General features: G+C 44.1%; 1 protein-coding gene across 6 annotated transcripts in view; it reads right to left on the minus strand.

The window, feature by feature from the left end:
• ARMH4 (armadillo like helical domain containing 4) overlaps window positions 1–20,792 on the minus strand; it is a 289,560-nt gene that overhangs the window by 200,235 nt on the left and 68,533 nt on the right. For 4 of the 6 annotated variants that reach the window (XM_077464453.1, XM_077464452.1, XM_077464451.1 and 1 more), the window contains exon 3: window positions 10,189–10,431. The exons of 1 other annotated variant lie outside the window; for it this stretch is intronic. In XM_077464453.1, the coding sequence (XP_077320579.1) occupies window positions 10,189–10,431 (243 nt within the window). The remainder of the gene's footprint in view (window positions 1–10,188; window positions 10,432–20,792) is intronic. One more of the 6 variants, XM_077464450.1, reaches the window with a different exon arrangement.

The following is a 20,792-nucleotide window of genomic DNA, read 5'->3' on the forward strand; positions in this document are numbered from 1 at the left end:
TCTAGGTCTAGGGAGTAGCAACGTGCTGACGTCACAGCGATACACGCTAGTCCCGGAACCACAGGTTGCTATTAAGAGCCGGCCAGATCGCTGTTTTATACTGCATATAATGCTTTTTACAAATGTAAGTGCAATACTTCTTAATTTTTAATGAAATAAATATCCAATGGTTATGCTATGAAAGCCTTTTATTACTCACTTTTGGGAAACATCTTTTAAAACATACCTGTAAAAGTTGCAACTCCTGTGAAGATGCTGGATGCAGACCTTTTCTCTCATCACCATTCTCGGGTGTATTGTGTGTTTAATTCACAGTGGAGATCAACTAACAATTTGAATGGACTATTATGTACAATTTGTTTAATTTTATTTTTTCACTACAATAAGGTTGAAGTATCTTATTTCTCAGCACAGACTCACTTGATAGCGTGACTTGATATTGGGAAATGTCTAGGTTTGCAGTTGTGCCATCCCCATTTCATTTTCGGCTGATAGATAGAAAACTGCTTCTTGAGATGTTCAAAGCTTGGGATATTTTTTATAACCTAACACTGCTTTAAACGTCTACACAACTTTATCCTTGGTCTTACTGATGCTGTTTGTTCACTAAGGTTCTATAGCAAACATCTGAGGGCTTCACAGAACAGCTGTATAAATTACACTAATACACTATCCACTAATTAGGCCAATTCTGAAGGCACTTGGTTCCACTAGATTTTAGTTAAGGGTATCTGCAAAAATAGGGCTGAATACAAGACCCCTTTCACACTGGGGCGTTTTTCAGGCGCTTTAGCGTAAAAAAAAGCGCATGTAAAACGCCTGAATGAAGCCTCAACTGCAATCCCAATGTGAAAGCCCGAGTGCTTTCACACTGAGGCGCTGCGTTGGCAGAGCGTCACAAAAAAAGTCCTGCAAGCAGCTTCTTTGCAGCTCTTTTGGAGTGGTGAATACACCGCTCCTAAAGCGCCCCTTCCCACTGAAATGGGAAGCTCCTGCAAAATGCCTGCAAAGAGCTTTTGGCAGCAGCGCTTTGTGGGAACTTTTAGCCCATTATTTGGCCACTAGCAGGGGTTAAAAGCGCCATACTAGCGCTCGAAAACGCTGGTAAAAGCTCCCCTAGTTTAAGCTGCACTTTCCAGGCGTTTTTTCGGGCTCTGGCAGTGTGAAAGGGCTCTTAAAGCACTTGGGCTTTCACATTGGGATTGCAGATGAGGCTTCTTTCAAGCTCTTTACAGGCGCTTTTTTTTAACGCTAAAGTGCATGAAAAACGCATAAAAAATGCCCCAGTGTGAAAGGGGTCTAAATGCATGCCACACTTTTCAGATGTTTATATATTAAAAAAAAATTGAAAACCATTTATAATTTTCCATCCACTTCACAATTATTTGCCACTTTGTGTTGGTCTATCATACAAAATCCCAATAAAATACATTAACATTTTTGGTTGTAACATGACAACATGGGAAAAATTTCAAAGGGTATAAATACTTTTTCAAGGCAATGTATGTAATACATATGTTATAATAGCACATGTAATATCTTAATCTGGAGTGTTTTCTGTATTTGTTTTATGAAAATTATTTTAGAATTGTGAGCATTTTTTGTTTTAGGCTGGCAATTTAGGCTTTATTCACACCCATGCATCCACATTGCAATGCAAACATGTAGGAGTGAATGGGCTCTTATAGTATCACTTTAAAAACAACTCAACTATAGCACACACACACATATGAACCAGCAGTGGCATTTTCAGTGGCATATCCAGGGTATGGAACATGCCCTGGACGCATCTCTTGAAGGGAGAGGTATCCTGCCGTGGAGCCAGAGGAGCGCTTGGGTGTGCTGTAGCACCCTCAAAAATTCTGCTAGCACCTCCTAGCAGTTTAAAGCAATCTTATTTTAAAAGGCAGATTCCCTAGGGTTCCCAATTTAATGCCAATGCCAGCTCCTCCACACCATGGAAATACATGACGCTGATCAAGTGCAGGTGACATCCAGGGCAGCCCCCAGCATTCAGAAAAGGATAGAAGTCCACCTCTGTCCAGACCTGTTCTGCCTCCCCTCCTCTCTGGCTACTATACTAATTGTAAGTTAGGACACTGTTGTGATGGGGGCTCTGATGTGAAGGGGACTCAGAGGACTCTGATGAGACTGAGGCTCAGAAGACTGAATGTAGAGCTGCATGATTAATCGTATAAAAATTGCAATCTCGATTCACACCCACCCCGCACGATCTCCAGGCTGGATTAACTTGATTTTCCAGATTTCCCTGTCAAAACCAGTGTGGAATATCGGAACTGACGTCTGTCAGCAGAGAGCCTAGTGCCCGGCCTGGACTGCGCAAGCGCAATCAACGTGCTGCTCGCTCCTGATGCTTGGGGCTGGTTATTCATTTAATACAGCAAGGGGTGGATGCTTTTCTCAAAAGGGCGGATGTATGGTTATACATTGAACACAATCAACATGATGCTCAGGGCTGGTTATTATAATGGGCAGATGCTTTTCTCAAAGGGGCGGATGTATGGTTATACATTGAACACAATCAACACGATTATAATGGGAGGATGCTTTTCTCAAAGGAGTGGATGCATTCCCTTGCTGTCTTTATAACAATACATCCGCCCCTTTGAGAAAAGCATCTACTCCTTGCTGCATTAAAAGAATAACCTGCCCGAGCATCGGGAGCGAGTGGCACGTTGATTGCTCATGCTCCATCTACAGCTGATTTTTCTTTTTTAAATGAACCATTTTAAAGAATCGTGAGAGAATCGTGATCTTTAGTCTAAGCAAAAGAATTGCGATTCTCATTTTCCCCCAAAATGGTGCAGCTCTACTCTGATGTGAAGACTGCAGCGATAGACACTCACAGAAATGTAGCATGAGTGTTGCTAGGGCACACGGCAGACGCCTGGAGCAACTGCAGTGAGGTGGATTAGACTGCACTTACAGCATGCTGGGTTAATAAAACAATACTCGCTGTTAAGGATATATTGTTAATTAAATGATTAATGAGTTTGACTTGCATTTTTGCGCTGATATTATGGTAAAATGAACAAAAATATGGATGTCAGGTGTTAGGACAGGAGTGCAATTTCAGTGCTTGCCGTAGATGCTATATCCATAGATACAGAACTGTGAAACTGCCACACAGGAAATAATGGTATTTCTACTAGAAAACCATTTTCTTACTGTAAAATTCATTTTTTGTCTGCAGAAAAATAGACAAATGTGAATAGCCTCCTAAAAAATATAAAAACAAAAAAACATGTTCTAGGGCTACAATTTAAAGTGGTTCCAAAGGCAGAAGGTTTTTTTTTTTACCTTAACCCCTTTGCAAGGGTAAATCAAATCTTAATGCCTAAGGCCAATTTTGCAACTTTGACGTGTGTTAGAAAAAAAATGTACATATCATAACTACTTTGAGCATCCAGGTGGACTAAAAACTGACCCAATATAGTAAAAAAAATATATATTTTTTAATTTAGCTGTATATTTCTTGCTACTAACATAACCTGCCACCAAAAAACAAGCCACAATAAATTCTCCTGCTCCTGATGATCGGTAGTGATACCACATATGTGTATGTTAGTTGTTGTTTGTACCCGTTTATGCCTAAACCTAATTTTGTGACTTTCATATGTTAGTAAAGTCTTACATATCATCACAACTACTTTGTGCATCCAGGTGAATTATACCTTGTTTTTTTTTTTAGGACAAATTGGGCTTTCATTTGGTGGTAAATGGTAATGGAGATCTGCTGCTTTTTTTATATTATCAAAGAATACCTGTCCAAAAAAATAAAATAAATAAAAAAAAAGGATTTTTAAAACAGCTTACCTGTAAAATCCTTTTCTTGGAGTACACAGAGCCCCAAGTATTTACTTAGTGGGTTATGGGCCTACCTTCAGGTGTTGACACTGGTATAATCAATACAGGAAGTTGACTACCCTATATAACCCCTCCTCCTTCCAGGAGCACTCAGTTTTTGTAGCCAAGCAATATAAGCAATATACTCTCACCCCATAAAACAGAGGGGCGGGAGCTCTGTGTCCTATGATGTACTCCAAGAAAAGGATTTTACAGGTAAGATGTTTTAAAAATCCTATCTTCTTTATCGTACATCATAGGACACAGAGCCTCAAGTATTTAGTAAGTGGGATGTCCCATAGCAATGCTACTTGAGGGGAGGGAGCCTGCAGCACACTGTGCCCGAAGGCGATATCCTCATTCCATCTTATATCCACTTGATAAAATTTTGCAAATGTATGTACTGAAGACCAAGTGGTGGCCTTGCAGACCTGAGACATGGAGACCTGGTGACGCACTGCCCAAGAAGCACCAACCGCTGTGGTAGAGTGTGCCTTAACTTGAAAAGGGAGAACCCTTTAAATCATAAATTTGAATTATAACTTGCCGAATCCACTTAGCAACAGTGGATTTTGATGCTGCCTGTCCTTTTTTAGGACCCTCTGGCAGAAGAAATAAGACATCAGTCTTATTTCAGTCAGAGCAGTTTTCTTTAAATAGATTTTCACTGCTCTCACTACAATAAAGACAATGTAGTGACTTTTCTTCCCTGGAACATGGATTTGGGAAAAAACCATGGCAGGACAATATCTTCATTCAGATGAAAGCCTGAAACCACCAAGCCTGGACGAGGGTGTAACACCACTCTGTCCTCATGAATGATAAAATATGGCTCTTTACAAGAAAGAGCAAACAATTCTGAAATCCTCCTTGCTGAGGATATAGCAACCAAAAATATCAGCTTCCTAGTCAGAAGGACTAAGGGAGCATGCTGTAGGGGTTCAAATGGCGGTTTTTGTAACAATGACAAAACTAAATTTAAGTCCCAAGGGGTTAACGGTGATTTAACTGGGGGATTAATCCGCATCACCCCTTGCATAAAACCCCGGACTAAAGAATGCGTAGCAAGCGGTCATTGAAAGAAAACTGATAAGGCTGAGACTTGGCCCTTAATAGTACTTAGGGCCAACTTCATCTCTACGCCCAACTGTAGAAAGGCAAGGATTCTGCCTATAATATATCTCCGAGGGGGCCAACCCTTGGATTCACACCAGGAAACATAAGCTTTCCAGACTCTATAATATATAGGCTAGAAGCTGGCTTCCTAGCATTAATCAAAGTAGAGATAACTGACCTGGAAAGCCCACGTTTCTTCAGAATGTGGGTCTCAATAGCAAAGCCATTAAATTTAGCGTTCATAGAGTAGAATGGAATATCGGCCCTGGAGATAGCAGGGCTGGAAATAGTGGGAGGAGCCATGGACCCTCCACTGCCATCTTTACGATCTCTGCGTACCATGACCTTCTGGGCCATGCTGGTGCTACCAGTATTATCGACTTTCTTTCCAGCTTGATCCTGCAAACTCCTCGAGGTAGCAACTGAATGCATAGTGACAACTGATCCCACGGGTTCACCAATGCATCTGTTCCGTATGGGAGTGGGTCCCTTTGTCCTAGACACAAAGTTGACTAGCTTTGTGTTGAACTTGGATGCTAGAAGGCGTGACATTGTCGGATTGGATCCTGACAGGACAATTCTTTAACCTGGAGGTCCCGATTTTTTGAGCCAGATACACTGACCGAATCTCTAGGATGTTGATGGGCAAGGCACCTGCTCCCCAGCCTGAAATGCTGGCATCTGTCGTTACTACCTTCCAGATAATTGGTCTGAAGGACTTTCCCTTCAGCAGGTTCCAAGATAGTAACCAACTGAGGCTTTGGGACACTCATGGGGACAGCCACATTGGCAAGTCCAAAGCTTGAATAGTTTTGTTCCAAGCAGACAGGATACTGTTTTGAAACAGTCTCGAATGGAATTGGGCATAGGGATCTGCTTCGAATAAAGCTAACATCTTCCCTAATAACCTCATGCAAAGGAGAATTGAAGAATTTCTCTTCGACCTGATCATCCTCACCCGCTCTTGTATGGAGCTGATCTTTGCGGGAGGCAACAACACCCTTTTCTGGGCTGTGTCTATGATCAGGCCCAGATACTCCAGCCTTCTAGTGGATTTAAGGAGGATTTCTTTAGGTTGAGAATCCAACCCAAACCTTCCAGGTAACTGCTTGTAATGGCTACACCTTGCTTCATGCGAGCCACTGACTGTTCTATTAACAATAGATCATCTAAGTAAGCCAAGACAGTTATGTCCTGTGCCCTTAACCTGGCTAGAGGTGGGGCTAGTACCTTTGTGAATACCCGAGGTGCTGTAGCAAGCCCAAAGGGCAAGGCTACAAACTGAAAATGCTTCTGTTCTACTTCGAACCACAGAAACCTCTGGTGAGAACGAAATATAGGGACATGCAGATATGCATCTCTGATGTCGATGGATGCCAGAAGTTCTCCTCCTTGCAGGATGGAAACGACTGACTTGATTGACTCCATGCGAAAGGAGCAGATCTTCAGGAACTGATTTAGCTTCTGTAGATCTAGACTTGGTCTGATATCCCCATTTGGCTTTGGCACCGTAAATAGGTTTGAGTAAAACCCCAAACCTTGGTCTTGTTTGGGAATCTGTCTGATCAACCCTTGAGCCAATAATCGGCCTAATGCTTGCAACAGGGATTGCCTTTTCCCTGGATCCTTGGGAACGTTTGATCTCAGAAAACGAGACAGTGGAAACTCTAAAAACTCTAGCTTGTATCCTAGAGACACTGTGTAGAGAGTCCATTTGTCCCGAATCTCCCTTTGCCAGACTTCTGAGTACCTCAGAAATCTTCCCCCCCATCTTGGTGAGGGGAGATGCCTCTTCATGACGAGGTCTTGGTATTCTGCTTTGCAGACTAGCGGCCCCAGGGCTTCCTTTGTGCCTGGGTTTGACCCTGGGCTCTACCCGTACAGTCTGATGGCAGAGGCCGTCGCCCCTGCCTAGAGATGGATGCCCTTGGTGCGGGGGAAAAAAGGTCTGTTTAAACAAAGGACGCTTATATTTTCTCTTGACTGGCAAAAGAGTACTCTTTCCGCTGGAAATTGTTTAAATGTATTTATCCAAACTATCGCCAAACAATCATTCTCCCTTAAAGGGGAAACTAGTTAGAAGGTTCTTACAAGGCGTTTCAGCTGACCAACCCTTTAACCAAAGGGTCTTTCGCATATGTACAAGCGCAAGGCATGATGCCTGGTAAATAGAATCCTTCATAGCATCTATAGCAAAGCATAATGCTTTAGGTAGCTCGGCCAATTCCTGTGCTCGTTTTGCAGGGAGCTCATTTGAGAGCATCTGTGAACTGACAGATGCCTATAGCTGCAATTGCAGCTGAGCAACAGTACCTGCTAAGGAAAGAGGATTTTAACAGACCTTCCAACTTCTTATCTGTTGGATCTTTAAGCATAAGCGCATTGTCCACTGGGCAAGTTAAACTTTTTTTCACATTGGAAATTGCAGCACCAACTGCTGGAACTTTCCATCTTTTAGTCAATTTTTCTTCCAGAGGATAGAGACTTGAGAATCTCTTTGCAGGGGAAAAATGCTTATCCGGATTATGCCATTCGGTATAAATAAGCTTTTTCAGTAATGCGTGGATGGGAAATGCATGCAAAGGCTGTAAAGGCTTCAAGGAACCCAAAGAGGAGACCGGACCTTCAGCTAACTCTGTTAGGGGTAGCATGAAGCAGAGCGAACCATCTTTGTAAGGCTCTGTACTTCAGATTGTGAAGTAGTTTCAAGTATTGTTTGCTCCACAGAGGAATAATCAGCTTGTCTTTCTTCCCGATCATCTGAGGGCAATACCCCATCCTATCCCCATAATTCTTTTGGACCCTCCACTGACTGTAAAGAGTCTAAGGTGGGGAGGGGGATCTAGGACTCTTCCTATACACTTGGATGGAGGATGCGATAAAAGCCGCTAATCTTCCTTCTAAGCCTTGCAAGGCAGAGGAAAATGCATCTTCAGTCACATATACATGGGCTGAAGTGTGTGAAGCAGTTACACCACCGCTAGCTCCCAATGACTCACCCTGGCTTGCCATGTCTGATCTCTCCGAAGAGGAAGACAGTATGGAGGAATAACTGGGATTCCCAGCGCCTGGGGGTGACACCTTAGGTACCTTTACGGTAGGTCTGGAAGACATAGTGCTAAGCACAAAGCAGAGGTACACACAAAATATTTGCTTGACAACAGTTCTAGCAAAGACAATGTCACCGAAATAACAGTTCTTTTGTTGCTAAGTAACAAGTTTTTCCTTTTTGGAAATGCCTGTTTACACCCTTACGTGCCCAGCGCTCTGGTGTCTCTTTGTGTGACAGACTGCCTCTCTTCAGTTAAAAAGTCTTTCTGAAAATCAGAGTGTCCATGATATAAAGCCTCAGGTGGAACCTGATTGCCACCCTCAGCGCTTCCCCCTCAGCTATGCGGCGAGTGCTGTTTGTGTGTGGACATTATATTCATACACAGCGCCACATGACCTTGCGGACACATCCCTCTGCGTCCTCAGGCATTCCCACACTCCTCTTTGAATATGCCTGGTTCGCGCACAGATCTGAAATGAGTGGAAGCTCTGCTGATTTTATCATCCAATCATGTGCAAGCTAAAATGCTGTTTTTTATTTTCCTTGTATGTCTCCCTCGGATCTACAGCGACTTTACTTCCAAGTGCACAGTGGATTTTCCAAATAACATAGAATATATATATATATAGAATATTTTTTATTATTATGATTTTCTTATTTCTTCTACACAACACTTTTTTTTTTCCTTCTCTAAGGACAATGTAAGGACATACAATGTATCCAGGGGTGTTGCTAGGTGGGAAAAAGACCAGGGGCTTCAGCTCGAAGGTAAATTTGATAACCCTCCGGACGCCCATGGTCTGCATTAGCAAAGGGCCCTGTGCATCTTTAGCTCCATTTCAGGTGCACATTCAGGCAAAAATTCGAACCCGATTCACACCTGAATTGGTGAACAAAGACGCACTGGACCCCTGCTATGACCCACAGTCGCATCAGTGTGAACCCAGCCTTATTTGTTAAAAATGTTGAAAACCATTCATCATTTTCCTTCCAAAAAAAACTGGGCAAGAAAAAAAAAACATTCCTTATCAGTTGAACTTAAGTATATACATTGTTAACATTTTGTCAATGGAACAGACTGTGTGTGTAAGTGAAAAAGTTTAACCACTTAAACACTAAGTACCGGTTCACACAAGTCGCTGGACATAAGAAATTCCATTAAAGTGAATGAGAGCTGTCTTAATGTAAACTACTGAAGTCGCTCTGACTTCTGAAAAGGTTCCTGTACTACTTCACAGCGACTTCTAGCCAACTTGTACCCATAGGATTTCAATGGAAGTTGCCTCCAAGTCGGATCCTTATCTTAATTGATGTGATTTGGATCCACATTACAGGTAGATTACCCAGGAATTACCTGAAGTCGCCTTCAAGTTGCCTCCAAGTTTCCTGGCAAAGTCATGCCGACTTTCAGGTCGCTGTAGTGTGAACTGGCACTAAAACCTTTTTCTGACATTTGCTGGTTTCAAGTTAAAATCATTATTTTGGTGGTTGTTGCAATATTTTAATGTCACACTGTATTTGCGCAGCGGCCTTTTTAAATGCAATTTTTTTTTTTTTTATTATTATTACTTTTGTGGATAAAAAAAAAAAAAAAAAACTAACCAGTAAAGTTAGCTCTTTTTTTTTTTTGGTATAATGTGAAAGATTTTACGTCGCAAGAATCGTGAGAGAGTCGTGATATTTTTATTATAAACAAAAAAATTGTGATTCTCATTTTGCCCAGAATCGTGCAGCTCTACTGTACAGGAACTCTCCCTCCTCAATGGCTGAGACAGCAGCAGGAGCCATTGGCTCCCACTGCTGTCAATCAAAGACAGTGAGCCAATGAGGAGATAGAGAGGCGGCTGCTTGCTGTAGGGGCACCCGACAGGAGGGAGGGGTCAGGAGCACTGGCAAGGGACCCAAGGAGAGGAGGATCGGGACTGCTCTGTGCAAAACCACTGCACAGGGCAGGTAAGTATAACATGTTTCCTAAATTAAATAAAAGACTTTAATATCACTTTTAAGGCTACTGAAAGCCTTATCTTCTTATAAACGAATATGCTTTGCAGTACCGAACAACCTAAACCTGTCTGTCTATCCAACAGTAAAAGAAAGACATAAAACCGTCAGAGCCAGAAGATAGATGGACAGGTGGATAGAATAAACATTACCATTAAGTGTACTTTCAGTGCTAGGCATTTCAAAGGCCTGAGTCGTAGTGGGAGAAGCAGTAGCAGACTCATTGCGGGGTATCGCCACCTGTGGAGCTGTACTCTCCTTCACTGTCTCTTCTGCTTTATCAATCATGCCAGGCTCCCTGGTGTTTTCTTGACTTGAAACATCCATAGTGATAGCAGGTGCCACGGTGACATTTGTGTTCTCGCTTATGTCCAAGTCTGGTTGCTTGACATCTGCTGAACAAAACAACAAACCACTGACTGCAGCAAACAAAAATGAATAAAAAAAAAAAAACACACACAGTATTTAAGGCATACTGAATTTCCAGCAGAAACTTTCCATTCGTCTGATTGCCCTATATTGATAAAAGTGAAGTTTAATTATTTGCTACAGGCTACAGCACTTCATCTCTGCTCTTTGCATTGGATTATTACATGAGTTATTCTCTATAAAGATCTACAGCAGGCATTGGCATCCTTTAATGCAGTATTAAACCCATAACCAAAAATAGGATTTTTAAAACAGCTTACCTGTAAAATCCTTTTCTTTGATGTACATCAGGGGACACAGAGCCATGGTAATTACTATGTGGGTTATATTGGACTGACAGGTGCTGGGACACTGGCACACCCCTATGGCGTGTACTTCCCCCATATAACCCCTCCCATTACTGGGAGTTCTCAGTTTTTTAGCCAAGCAATACAAGTGTATAGTAGAAGGGAGGGACCTCTGTATCCCCTGATGTACATCAAAGAAAAGGATTTTACAGGTAAGCTGTTTTAAAAATCCTATTTTCTTTTCTTACATCAGGGGACACAGAGCCATAGTAATTACTATGTGCAACTGAAAGGGGGGGAGACAGAACAAAAAACAGGAGGCCAGAGGACTCATACTGCAGCCTGCAGTATATGCTGTGCCCAAAGGCAATATTCTCATGACCTTTAATATCGATTTGATAAAATCGGATAAACGTATGAACCGAAGACCAAGTCGTGGCCTTACAGATCCGAGCTATAGAGGCCTGATGATGCACCACCCAATAGGCACTAATCGCCCTGGATGAGTGTGCTCTTAATATGAGAAGGAAGAATTTTCTTTAAGCTGAAGCTTGAACAATCACCTTGACAAATCCATTTGGAAAATAGTGGATCTTGACGCTGCCTGTCCACATCTTAGACTATCTGGCAGTACAAACAAGACCTGTGTTTTGCAAACCTGAGCAGTCGCCCTTACATAGATTCTGATCGCTCTTATTACATCAAGAGAATATAGTGCTTTCTCTTCCCCAGATTAAGGCTCTGGGGAAAAAGAAGGAATAATAATATCTTGGTTTAAATGAAAACCTGTTACCACTTTTGGTAAGAATTCAGGATGAGGACATAAAATCACCTCATCCTTATGCATGATAAAATATGGCTCTTACAAGACAGAGCCGTTAGTTCCGGTACTCTTCTAGCAGAAGAAATGGAAAGCAGAAAAGATTATCTTTCTTGTCAAAGAGCCAAGGGAATTTCTCGTAAGGTTCAAACGGCTGATTCAGCAAAGCCGATAAGACCAATTTTAAATCCCAAGGATTTAGAGGTGCCTTGATAGGGGGAATAAACCGTGTTACCCCTGAATAAGCTACGCACCAAGAGTGGGAAGCAAGAGGCCATAGAAAAAGACACCGACAAGGCCTGGATCTGGCTCTTGATAGAAGTCAAGGTCAGCTTAATTTCAGATCCCATATGCAGGAATCAGGAATCCTGCCTATTGACATACTTCTTGGGGTGCCAACCCCCGGATCCACATTAAGATAGCTATGCCTTCCAGACTCTAAAAGTAAGTGAGTCTGGAAGCCGGCTAGTCAAAGTAGACACTACCGAAGGAGATCACCCACGATCTTATATAAAGTGGGATTTAACAGTCAAACCTATTAAACATTTTGTCCGTAAGGTAGGATGAAATACCGGACCTTGTGCAAGAAGGTCTCGCTATAATGGCAGAGTCCAAAGGACTCCTACTGCCATCTTTATGATCTCGGTAAATTAAGATCTTCTGGGACCCGATGGGGCCGCTAGAATCACTTCCTTTTGTTCCTGCTTAATCCTGCGGAGAAAGAGTGGAAGTAGCAAAACTGGAGGAAATGCATAGATCAGTGAAAACTGATCCCCTGGGAAGACTAATGCATCTGTTTCGCCTGCTAGCGGACCCCTTGTTCGACAAAGTTGTCAACCTTGTTAATGAATCTGGATGCGAACAGGTCCATGTCCAGAATACCCCATCTGACATACTGCTAGGAAGATATCGGGGTGAAGAGATCATTCTCCCAGAAATAATTGTTGGTGTCTCAAGTAGCATGCCCAAAAAATCTGAATTGCCGATAGGCAAGGAGTGTTGTGTTCTGCCAAAGCTACCCGTGTTTCCCCGAAAGTAAGACAGTGTCTTACTTTCTTTTTATCCCCAAAAGCCCCACTATGTCTTACTTTCGGGGTATGTCTTATATTGGAAAAAAATCCCAGCATGCAGAGCTGCACTGCGCTACAGAAGGGGACTACAAGTCCCAGCAAGCAAGGCTGCACTGCATTACAGAGGACTACAAGTCCCAGCATGCAAGGCTGCACTGTACTACAGAGGAGGCCTACAAGTCCCAGCATGCAAGGCTGCACTATGGAGGACTACAAGTCCAGGCATACAAAGCTGCTATGCTCAGCAGAGGAGAACTGTAAGCCCACACAGCCCGGTATGTTGGGACTTGTAGTCCTCCTCAGCTGCATCTTGCGGTTACATAATAAGAGCTGCAGAGAATCTCTTCACACCCCCCCTCCCCCTCCCCCTCCTTGGTCTCTCTCTGTATGACCAGCACTGACCTGTACCGGGAGGACACAGAGCCAGTGACACCTGTCGGCAGTGATCCGGGACCTGGCGCAATAATCCCCTTCTCTGTGGTTGCGTCGCGCCGTTCTGATCAGTCTCGGGCAGCGGCTGTCACTCACAGCCGAGCAGAGTGAAGCCACCTCCCCCTCCTCTTGTATGGCTACACAGTGCTGTGTATGGAGGAGGAGGAGGAGGGGGAGGCAGCTTCAGTGAAGCCGCCTCCCCCTCCTTCTCCTTCATGGACAGCACTGTGTAGCCATACAAGAGGCTCTGCTCGGCTGTGAGTGACAGCCGCTGCCCGAGACTGATCAGAACGGTGCTGTCTCTTCAGTCGGAGGGGGAGGGCGCTGGCCTGGCACCCCCCCCCCCCAGGGTGTGGCACCCGGTGCGGCCCGCACCCCCCGCCCCACTCTTAGTACGCCACTGGAGGCGGCAATACCCCCGTATTTCCCCGAAAGTAAGACATATGTCTTACTTTCGGGGTACGGCTTATATTAGCCGACCCCTCTGAAACTCCCGATACGTCTTACAATCGGGGGTGTCTTACTATCGGGGAAACACGGTAGAACATTATTCATCTCTTTTTGGGTTGCACGACTTCTCGTGCCTCCCCTGGTGATCGATGTAAGCTACCTGCGTGGTCTTGTCAGACTGAATCCCGTCAGGACAGTCTCGTAGTCTGACCACGTAGTCTGACCACGAGACCAAGATTTTAGGGCCAGATGTACTGCCTGAAACTTCCAAAAAAGTTGATAGGCAAGGTCCTCTAACCTGGCCCATCTCCCCTGGACAGAATCTTCTTCCAGGGCTGCTCCCCAGCAGGATAAAGATTTTCCCTTTTGCTGGATAGCAACCACCAATTTAGGCTCTGACCTATGTTGGGAGCCAAGCGTATTGGAAACAAACAAGGCCTGAATCTTCTTTATTTCAGACTGACAGGATGGTGTCTTGAAGCAGTCCTTGAGTAAAACTGCGCGTAAGGAACGGCCTTGAAGGAGTCCACCATTTCCCCTAAAAATCTCCTGTACAGCCAAATGAAGGAATTTTCCTTTGCTCTGATAATCCTACAATGGAACCGATTCTCGTCTGGGGTAAGCATACCTTCTTCTGTATGGTATCTATAACCAGCCCCCCCCCCCCCACCCCCCGAGTATCGTAATCTCCTTGATGGTTTTAAGGAGAATCTTCCTAGGTTGAGAATCCAACCTAGAGATTTCAGATATTCACGGCTGAGACCAGACTCTGGTTTTAGACCTGAGACTGAATGATGTATTAAAAGTAGATCTTCGAATAGGCTAGGACCGCTATGCCTGGCTAAAGGTGGTGCCAAAGTCTTTCAGAACACTCGTGGTGCTGTGGCTAAACTGAATGGCAAGGCCAAATCTAAAAAAAAAAAAAAAAAAAATGTTATATATTTCAAACCGCAGAAATTTCTGGTAAGCGGGAAACTTTGGCACATGGACATATGCAACTCCCCTCCTTGCAGGATGATCAAATTCTGAAAGGATCAGATGTTTAAGTGTCGATTTAGATCTTCGAGATCTAGAATTGGTCTTACCTCTTTGTTTAGCTCTGGAACCTTAAAAGGTTTGAGCCAAAACCCCCTGTTCCACTAAGGGAACCTCTGATATCACCGACTGGGATAACAGCTGATCCAGAAGCCAGAAAGAGAGACTTCTTTTTTTCTGGATCCTTAGGAACATTCTCTGAGGAGACGGAAACTCTTGCATAAACACTGCCGCATCAGCAGCCCAAGGACCCCACAGGCAGCACCCAAACAGGGACCCGAACCCCAGACCCTCAGATCAAAGCCGACTGAGCCATCTGGGCTCCTGGAACTCTAGTCGTAATCTAGAGAAAAAAATTGCAGAAATACCACTGCTCTTGACATTGTTCCAGCCAGACCTTTTCCCTCACCCAAACGAGTGGGGGTGCTCCTTCATGAGGAGGCTTTAGCATTCTGCTTTATGGGCTTTCTGCCCCCAAGATCCTGGGGCTACCCTTGGGGACTTTCCCCTGAACCTGACGAATGAGACCGTCGAACTTGCCTTTAGGCAGATGCTCCAGGCATAGGAGAGGCAGCATGATTAGAGGAGAAATGTTGGAACCTCCTTTTACTGGTAAAGAGAGATTTTAGATGTACAGGCAGAATTTCAGGTATCTCACAAACTGTTCCTTAACCCTTAGAAGTCCACATTTTTCAATGAATTAGCGTGACTCAAAAATGTGCTCCACTAAAATAGTGGACCAGATGTTAAAGGCTTAATGGACTGAGATACACCAATTGCAGCAAGAACTGCAAAAGACATCTTGTCTTTAAAAGGAAGTTCCAACCTTAAATTGCTGGATCCTTTAACATCAGTGCATTATCCACTGGACACGTGAGACTCTACTCACTGATGTGATTGCAGCCTCAATTGCTGGAACCCCCCCATTTCTTCATAGAAATGTTCCCATTCAGAATACATAAGCTATGCATGAATAGGAAAAAAACATCCCCAGGTGGGGGAGGTTCAAATGAACCTTAATAGAGGTAGATACCTCAAGAATCTGTGCTGCAGGCACCAAAAGGGTTAAGTAAGGGAGTAGACAAACACCTGACTTGTAAGGCTACTCCCTCCCTGTTAGGATCCTCCGAAGAGGAGAAATAAGCATCTTCAAATATTTGGGAAGATCTACCTGAACCCCAGCCTCCTGCACCTCAACAAAAGGGCCCCGAGGACTAGATGGGAATCTGCTATGTTTAGTCCTACTATGGAAAGACATCATAGCAATAATCTTTTTTTTTTTAATGGTAGAAGAAAAAAACCTGTTTGTATGATATATACAGGGACTGACATGTTCTACCCTTGACGGCTCATCTGACTAGCCGTATACCTCTCAGGGGAAGATGACATTCTTTTGGAAAGGGTTTTTAGCTTGTTGTATACCACTGACCCCTTAGAACCCTTAGAAGAGTTCCTGGTCCCTTTGCCACTCATAGCTTACAGCACAAAGCAGTGGCACCATCAGCAAAACAATGCAAACTTGCTAGGCTATAGTACAGTACAATAACGGTTATTAATCCTAGCTTTTAAAGTACAATGTTGTCAAAGGGAAATGCCTGTGTCACCAAACCTGATCCAGCCAACCTCTCTGCTCTGTCCCTCCACCGCCAGGCAGCAGCTTCCTTCACAGTGCTTTAAACACTTCCAGGACGTGTGGCCGGCGTCTAGCACCTTTAGCCAGGCCCCCCCCTGCGGAATACGGCCTGTGACAGACTTAGCCGGGACAGAGGCTCTTGGATGGGACTGAATACGAGCCTCTTGCCGACTGATCATGGGCCCTGGCATTTGGGGAAACGGTGCTCTTTGTGAGCGGTATGCCTGGGGACCATTGAGGTGGTGCTACTTTGGATTCAAATCCATGTCCCCCCAAAATACAGACTCTGGGATCCCTGTATATGCCATATTATAGTGATGGCTTCATAATGTTGAGGCTCATAGAAGGTGCTGATGTCATCAACTCAGGACACCTGTCTGTTGTCTGCTAGAATGTGTTTATTGTAAATAAGTCTAGTATGGGATCTAAGAGTCATTAGATCCCCATTGTTGTTTGTGTTAATTAACTCTGCTATTGTGTAAAAGAGTCTGTGTTGATTTGTGAAATGCTGATTGTGTTTTCAGAGCTACAAGACTGCAAGTCTGGCCTAAAGGTCATGTCTGAGTCATCTAGGCTGTCTAAAGGGATTAGTTAATTAGCTCATGTTAATTAGGTTTCTGGTCACAGGTGTATGTTCAGAGTAATATGAGCAGGAGGTATGCACCTCCTCTTTTACTGTATAAAAGAGCCTGTATTCCTTCCAATAAAGATTCATTTCTGTTTGAACCTCAATACAGAGCCTTGTCTCGTATTTGGGGGAGAATTATTCATATGGGTTTCTTGTTCGGCTGATGGAAGTATTTGGTAGCTGCCTTGGTGTTCAGGAAGGAAATGTCCTAAACGGCTTTAACCCCTTTCATACTCGGGGTGTCGTTACACGCCCCCCCCCCTTTCCTTTTTCAAAGGAGCTGTTTTTCCAGAGCGAGCGGCGTCCTGCAGCCTGGCGGGGGGTAAACCCTCCGCTTTTTTAGAGCACCCGAGGTCTGCCCTCTACAAAAAAAACAAACAAACACACAAGGCAGATGGTCTGGCATGTCCCTTGAAGAGAAAAACGCCAATCTGGGGGCACAGGAAGAGATCAGATCCCCCTTTTCTTACCAGAGGGTCTGAGCCGGCTGAAGGATAGGAGAGTGAAAGCTTCTACTGTTTCCAGCATCAGGATGGTGAGTGCCCAATACAGCCCCCAGTGGAGACACATAGATATGACAACACAATACATAGAAGGAGAAACTCCTGAGAAAATATCCCTTACCTTATCCTCGCAGCAAGGTTTTATCAGAGATAAAAGCCGAATCATCACCCTTGACGGTAGGCTCCGAGACCTTAAACGAAACCTTCAGGAACCAGGGAATTCTCAGGTTAACCCACACTCCTGGACTTGCGATGGGACCCTGCCAGTAAAACTTTATGGCCTTACTACCAAAAAGTACTGGATCCCAGGGCCCAGCTCTCAAAGAGAAGCATTCGCAAGCAAAACCTTGTTACTTTGGATTACGAGGCTCAGGTACCATTCATTTAGCCCATTACAAGAAATCAGAACGGATCCGGTCTGTATGGCTGGCTCTCAAAGGATTACTGCCTGTGGAGCTCCACACAGCACATCTTTACTCGTGCCCAACACCTTAGACATCTGGCAAAAAAAAACAAAAAAAACGGAGGACTCCCAGAAATGGGAGGGATTATATTGGGAACATACATGCCTTAGGGGCGTGCCAGTGTCCAGCACCTGTCGGTCCCATATAACCCACATAGTAATTACTATGGCTCTGTGTTCCCTGATGTAAGAAAATAAAATTATATTGCAGCTTCACAGAGTGCATTCCAATGGGGTAATAAATATAGAATAATAAAGGTTAAACCTGGGTGGCTGAACCGAAACTTAAAATGTCATATGAAGGACAAAAAAATGGCCTTCAAAATGTACAAAGCAGAGGGGTCATTGTCAGCATTCCAACAATAGAAGATATGCAATGTGAGGTTTAAGAATGCAATCAGGGCGGCTAAAAAAAGACTATGAGAGAGACACAGTGAAGGAGAGTAAAAATAATCCCAAGAAGTTTTTAAATATATTAACAGTAAAAATTCCAGGACAGAACACAGAGGCCCCATAAAGGACGAAGAAGGGAAGATTGTTACAGATGACAAAGGAGAATGCAGCTTTGCTAAATGCTTTCTTATCTTCGGTCTTCACACAGGAAAAGGATGGGTATACCGACTGTGACGGGAGTCACTTTGGGCGGGGGGCCCATGGAACCCAGAATCCCTTGGGGAGGTTGGGAAAACCCTTGTTTCAGCTCCCTATGCACCTCCTATGTCTAAGTCTCGGGTCTTTTACAGCAGCCTGGTGTAGAGGATGGAGGTAGCCTGTGCACAATGTGAGGTGAGCTAAGGAGGAAGGCTCTGGGGACTGGGTCATGACTCATCGGGAGTTGGGGGACCCTCACTCCATGTGTCTCGCAGCAGCCAGCTCAACACGGCAACACCGGATGGCTGGGTATGACATCAGCAAGGGGCAGGAAAAGAGGCACGGCTAATGCCCATAGCTCCTTCGGCTGCTTTGAGTTCAGTTCAGACTCAGAGGCAGGGCATATAGCGGCGCACGGGTGACGTCATCAGAAAATCGATTATGCAAGTCATAGCATCAAAACCGCACCGTGGGTGGTCGAATCGCGATACATCAATGCTACGATTTATTTCAACACCCCTAGAAAGCAGCATTGTCAGTCTGGGGGGGGGGGGGGGGTAGTGTTAAATGTATAAGCAGATTTAGATACTCAAAAAATGCAAGCCAAATTCCAACTTATACTTTATATGAAGTTAGAGTAAACTTTTTTTCCCCCCCTTTTGGGATAAAGGCTTTACATTAATAAAATCATTCATTCATTGATCATTTTAATCACCCCTGTCAGTGTTAAAAACATTTTTTGTAAACCTAACATTTCAAAAAGTTGATATGTGTCCGCTGTACCATGCACTTGTATGAAAAAGTACCTGGTGATCGTGCCAGTCCCTCCATTTTCCTATTAAAAACTGACCACACTAGGCAGAGCACATTGTGGGTAGGTCTCTAGCTGAACTCAGAAATCAGTCTGCACTCCTCCAATGATCAGATGCTGCCCCCCCCCCACCCCCGCACAGCCAGGGAAGATGGGAATATTAGTGTGCTGCTCCCTCCAGCTCTCTGAGGTCCTTATGCAGCTGAGAACAGAGGGTATGTGATCACTTATAAAAAAAAATAATGATTAAAAAAAAATTAAAAAGGGTATTTATAATTTTTTTTATGTATACATAGAAGTTTTGTTTTCCCTTTATACTTTAAACTGAATGTGTTTTACATGTTGAGGGTTCGCATATACTTTATAGTGATGCAATACCCGCCATTCTAGGCTGCCTAAGAGCAGGGAGAGGAGAAGCAGCAGTGCACTGATCATCCCAGTACAAAGCTGTGTGAGGGAGCTGTCAGGACAAGTCTGATCATTGGAGGAAAGCAGGCAGAGTTCCCACCAGAGCTAGAAAACGGACCATGGTGTGTTCTCCTGATTAGTGTGGTCAGTTGTTAATAGGGCAAACAAAAGAACTGGCAGGAAAACCAGGAATTTCACACAAAATAAGCAATACAAAGAGAACAGGATACTTTTTAATACAAGTACATGGTACAGCAGGCACATATCAGGAATATGAAATCTTGGGTTTTAAATATTCTTTAAGTGGTTTCCATGTAAACTGATACATTCTGCTGGAGAGCTTGTGCTTCTGAAAAAACAGCAGACTTGCAGCTGGATCACATGGTGGTAGGGTCCATGGGTCCCCTACTGCCATCCTTATGATCTCTGAATACCATGACCTTCTGGGCCACAAGAACCACCAAATTCCCTTCCTGCTTGATCCTGCAAAGAAGACGAGGTAGCATTCAGAATAGGGAATGCATAAATCAGTGAGAACCGATCCCCACGGGGTCACTAAGGCATCCGTTACGCACACAAGCGGATCCCTTGTTCTTGATACAAAGTTGTAGACTTTGTTGTTGAACCTGGACGCAAATAGATCTACATCCAGGACCCCCCATCTTTGGCATATAACCAGGAAGATGATGTCAGGGAGAAGAGACCATTCCCCCCGGGAATAACTGCTGGCTACTCTAGTAGTTGGTCTGCCAATTCTCTATCCCTGGAATGAAGATTGCTGATATGCATGGCATATGCTTTTCTGCCCAGGCTAGGATATGGTTTACCTCTCCCTGGGCTGCATGACTTCTGGTGCCCCCTTGGTGATTGATATAAGCCACTGCTGTGGCATTGTCAGATTGAATCCTGACTGGACAATTCTGCAATCTGAACGTCCAGGCCCTTAGGGCTAAGCGTGTTGCCCGAATCTCTAGAATGTTGATGGGCATTTTCCTTGGACAGTCGCTTCTTCCAAGACTGCTCCCCAACCTGAAAGGCTGTTGTTACCACCTTCGTTAACTGGCATGAAGGATTTCCCCTTCTGTAGATTCTTGAATATCCTCCACCAACTGGGGCTCTGGTGCACCGTTATGGAGCTGATCTTTGCCTGGGGTAAAAACACCCTTTTCTAGGCTGTATCTATCATCAGACCCAAG

Source organism: Lithobates pipiens, unplaced genomic scaffold, assembly GCF_037356315.1.
Source record: "Lithobates pipiens isolate NorthernLeopardFrog02 unplaced genomic scaffold, aLitPip1_a1.2 Scaffold_30, whole genome shotgun sequence".
Taxonomy (NCBI): Eukaryota; Metazoa; Chordata; class Amphibia; order Anura; family Ranidae; genus Lithobates; species Lithobates pipiens.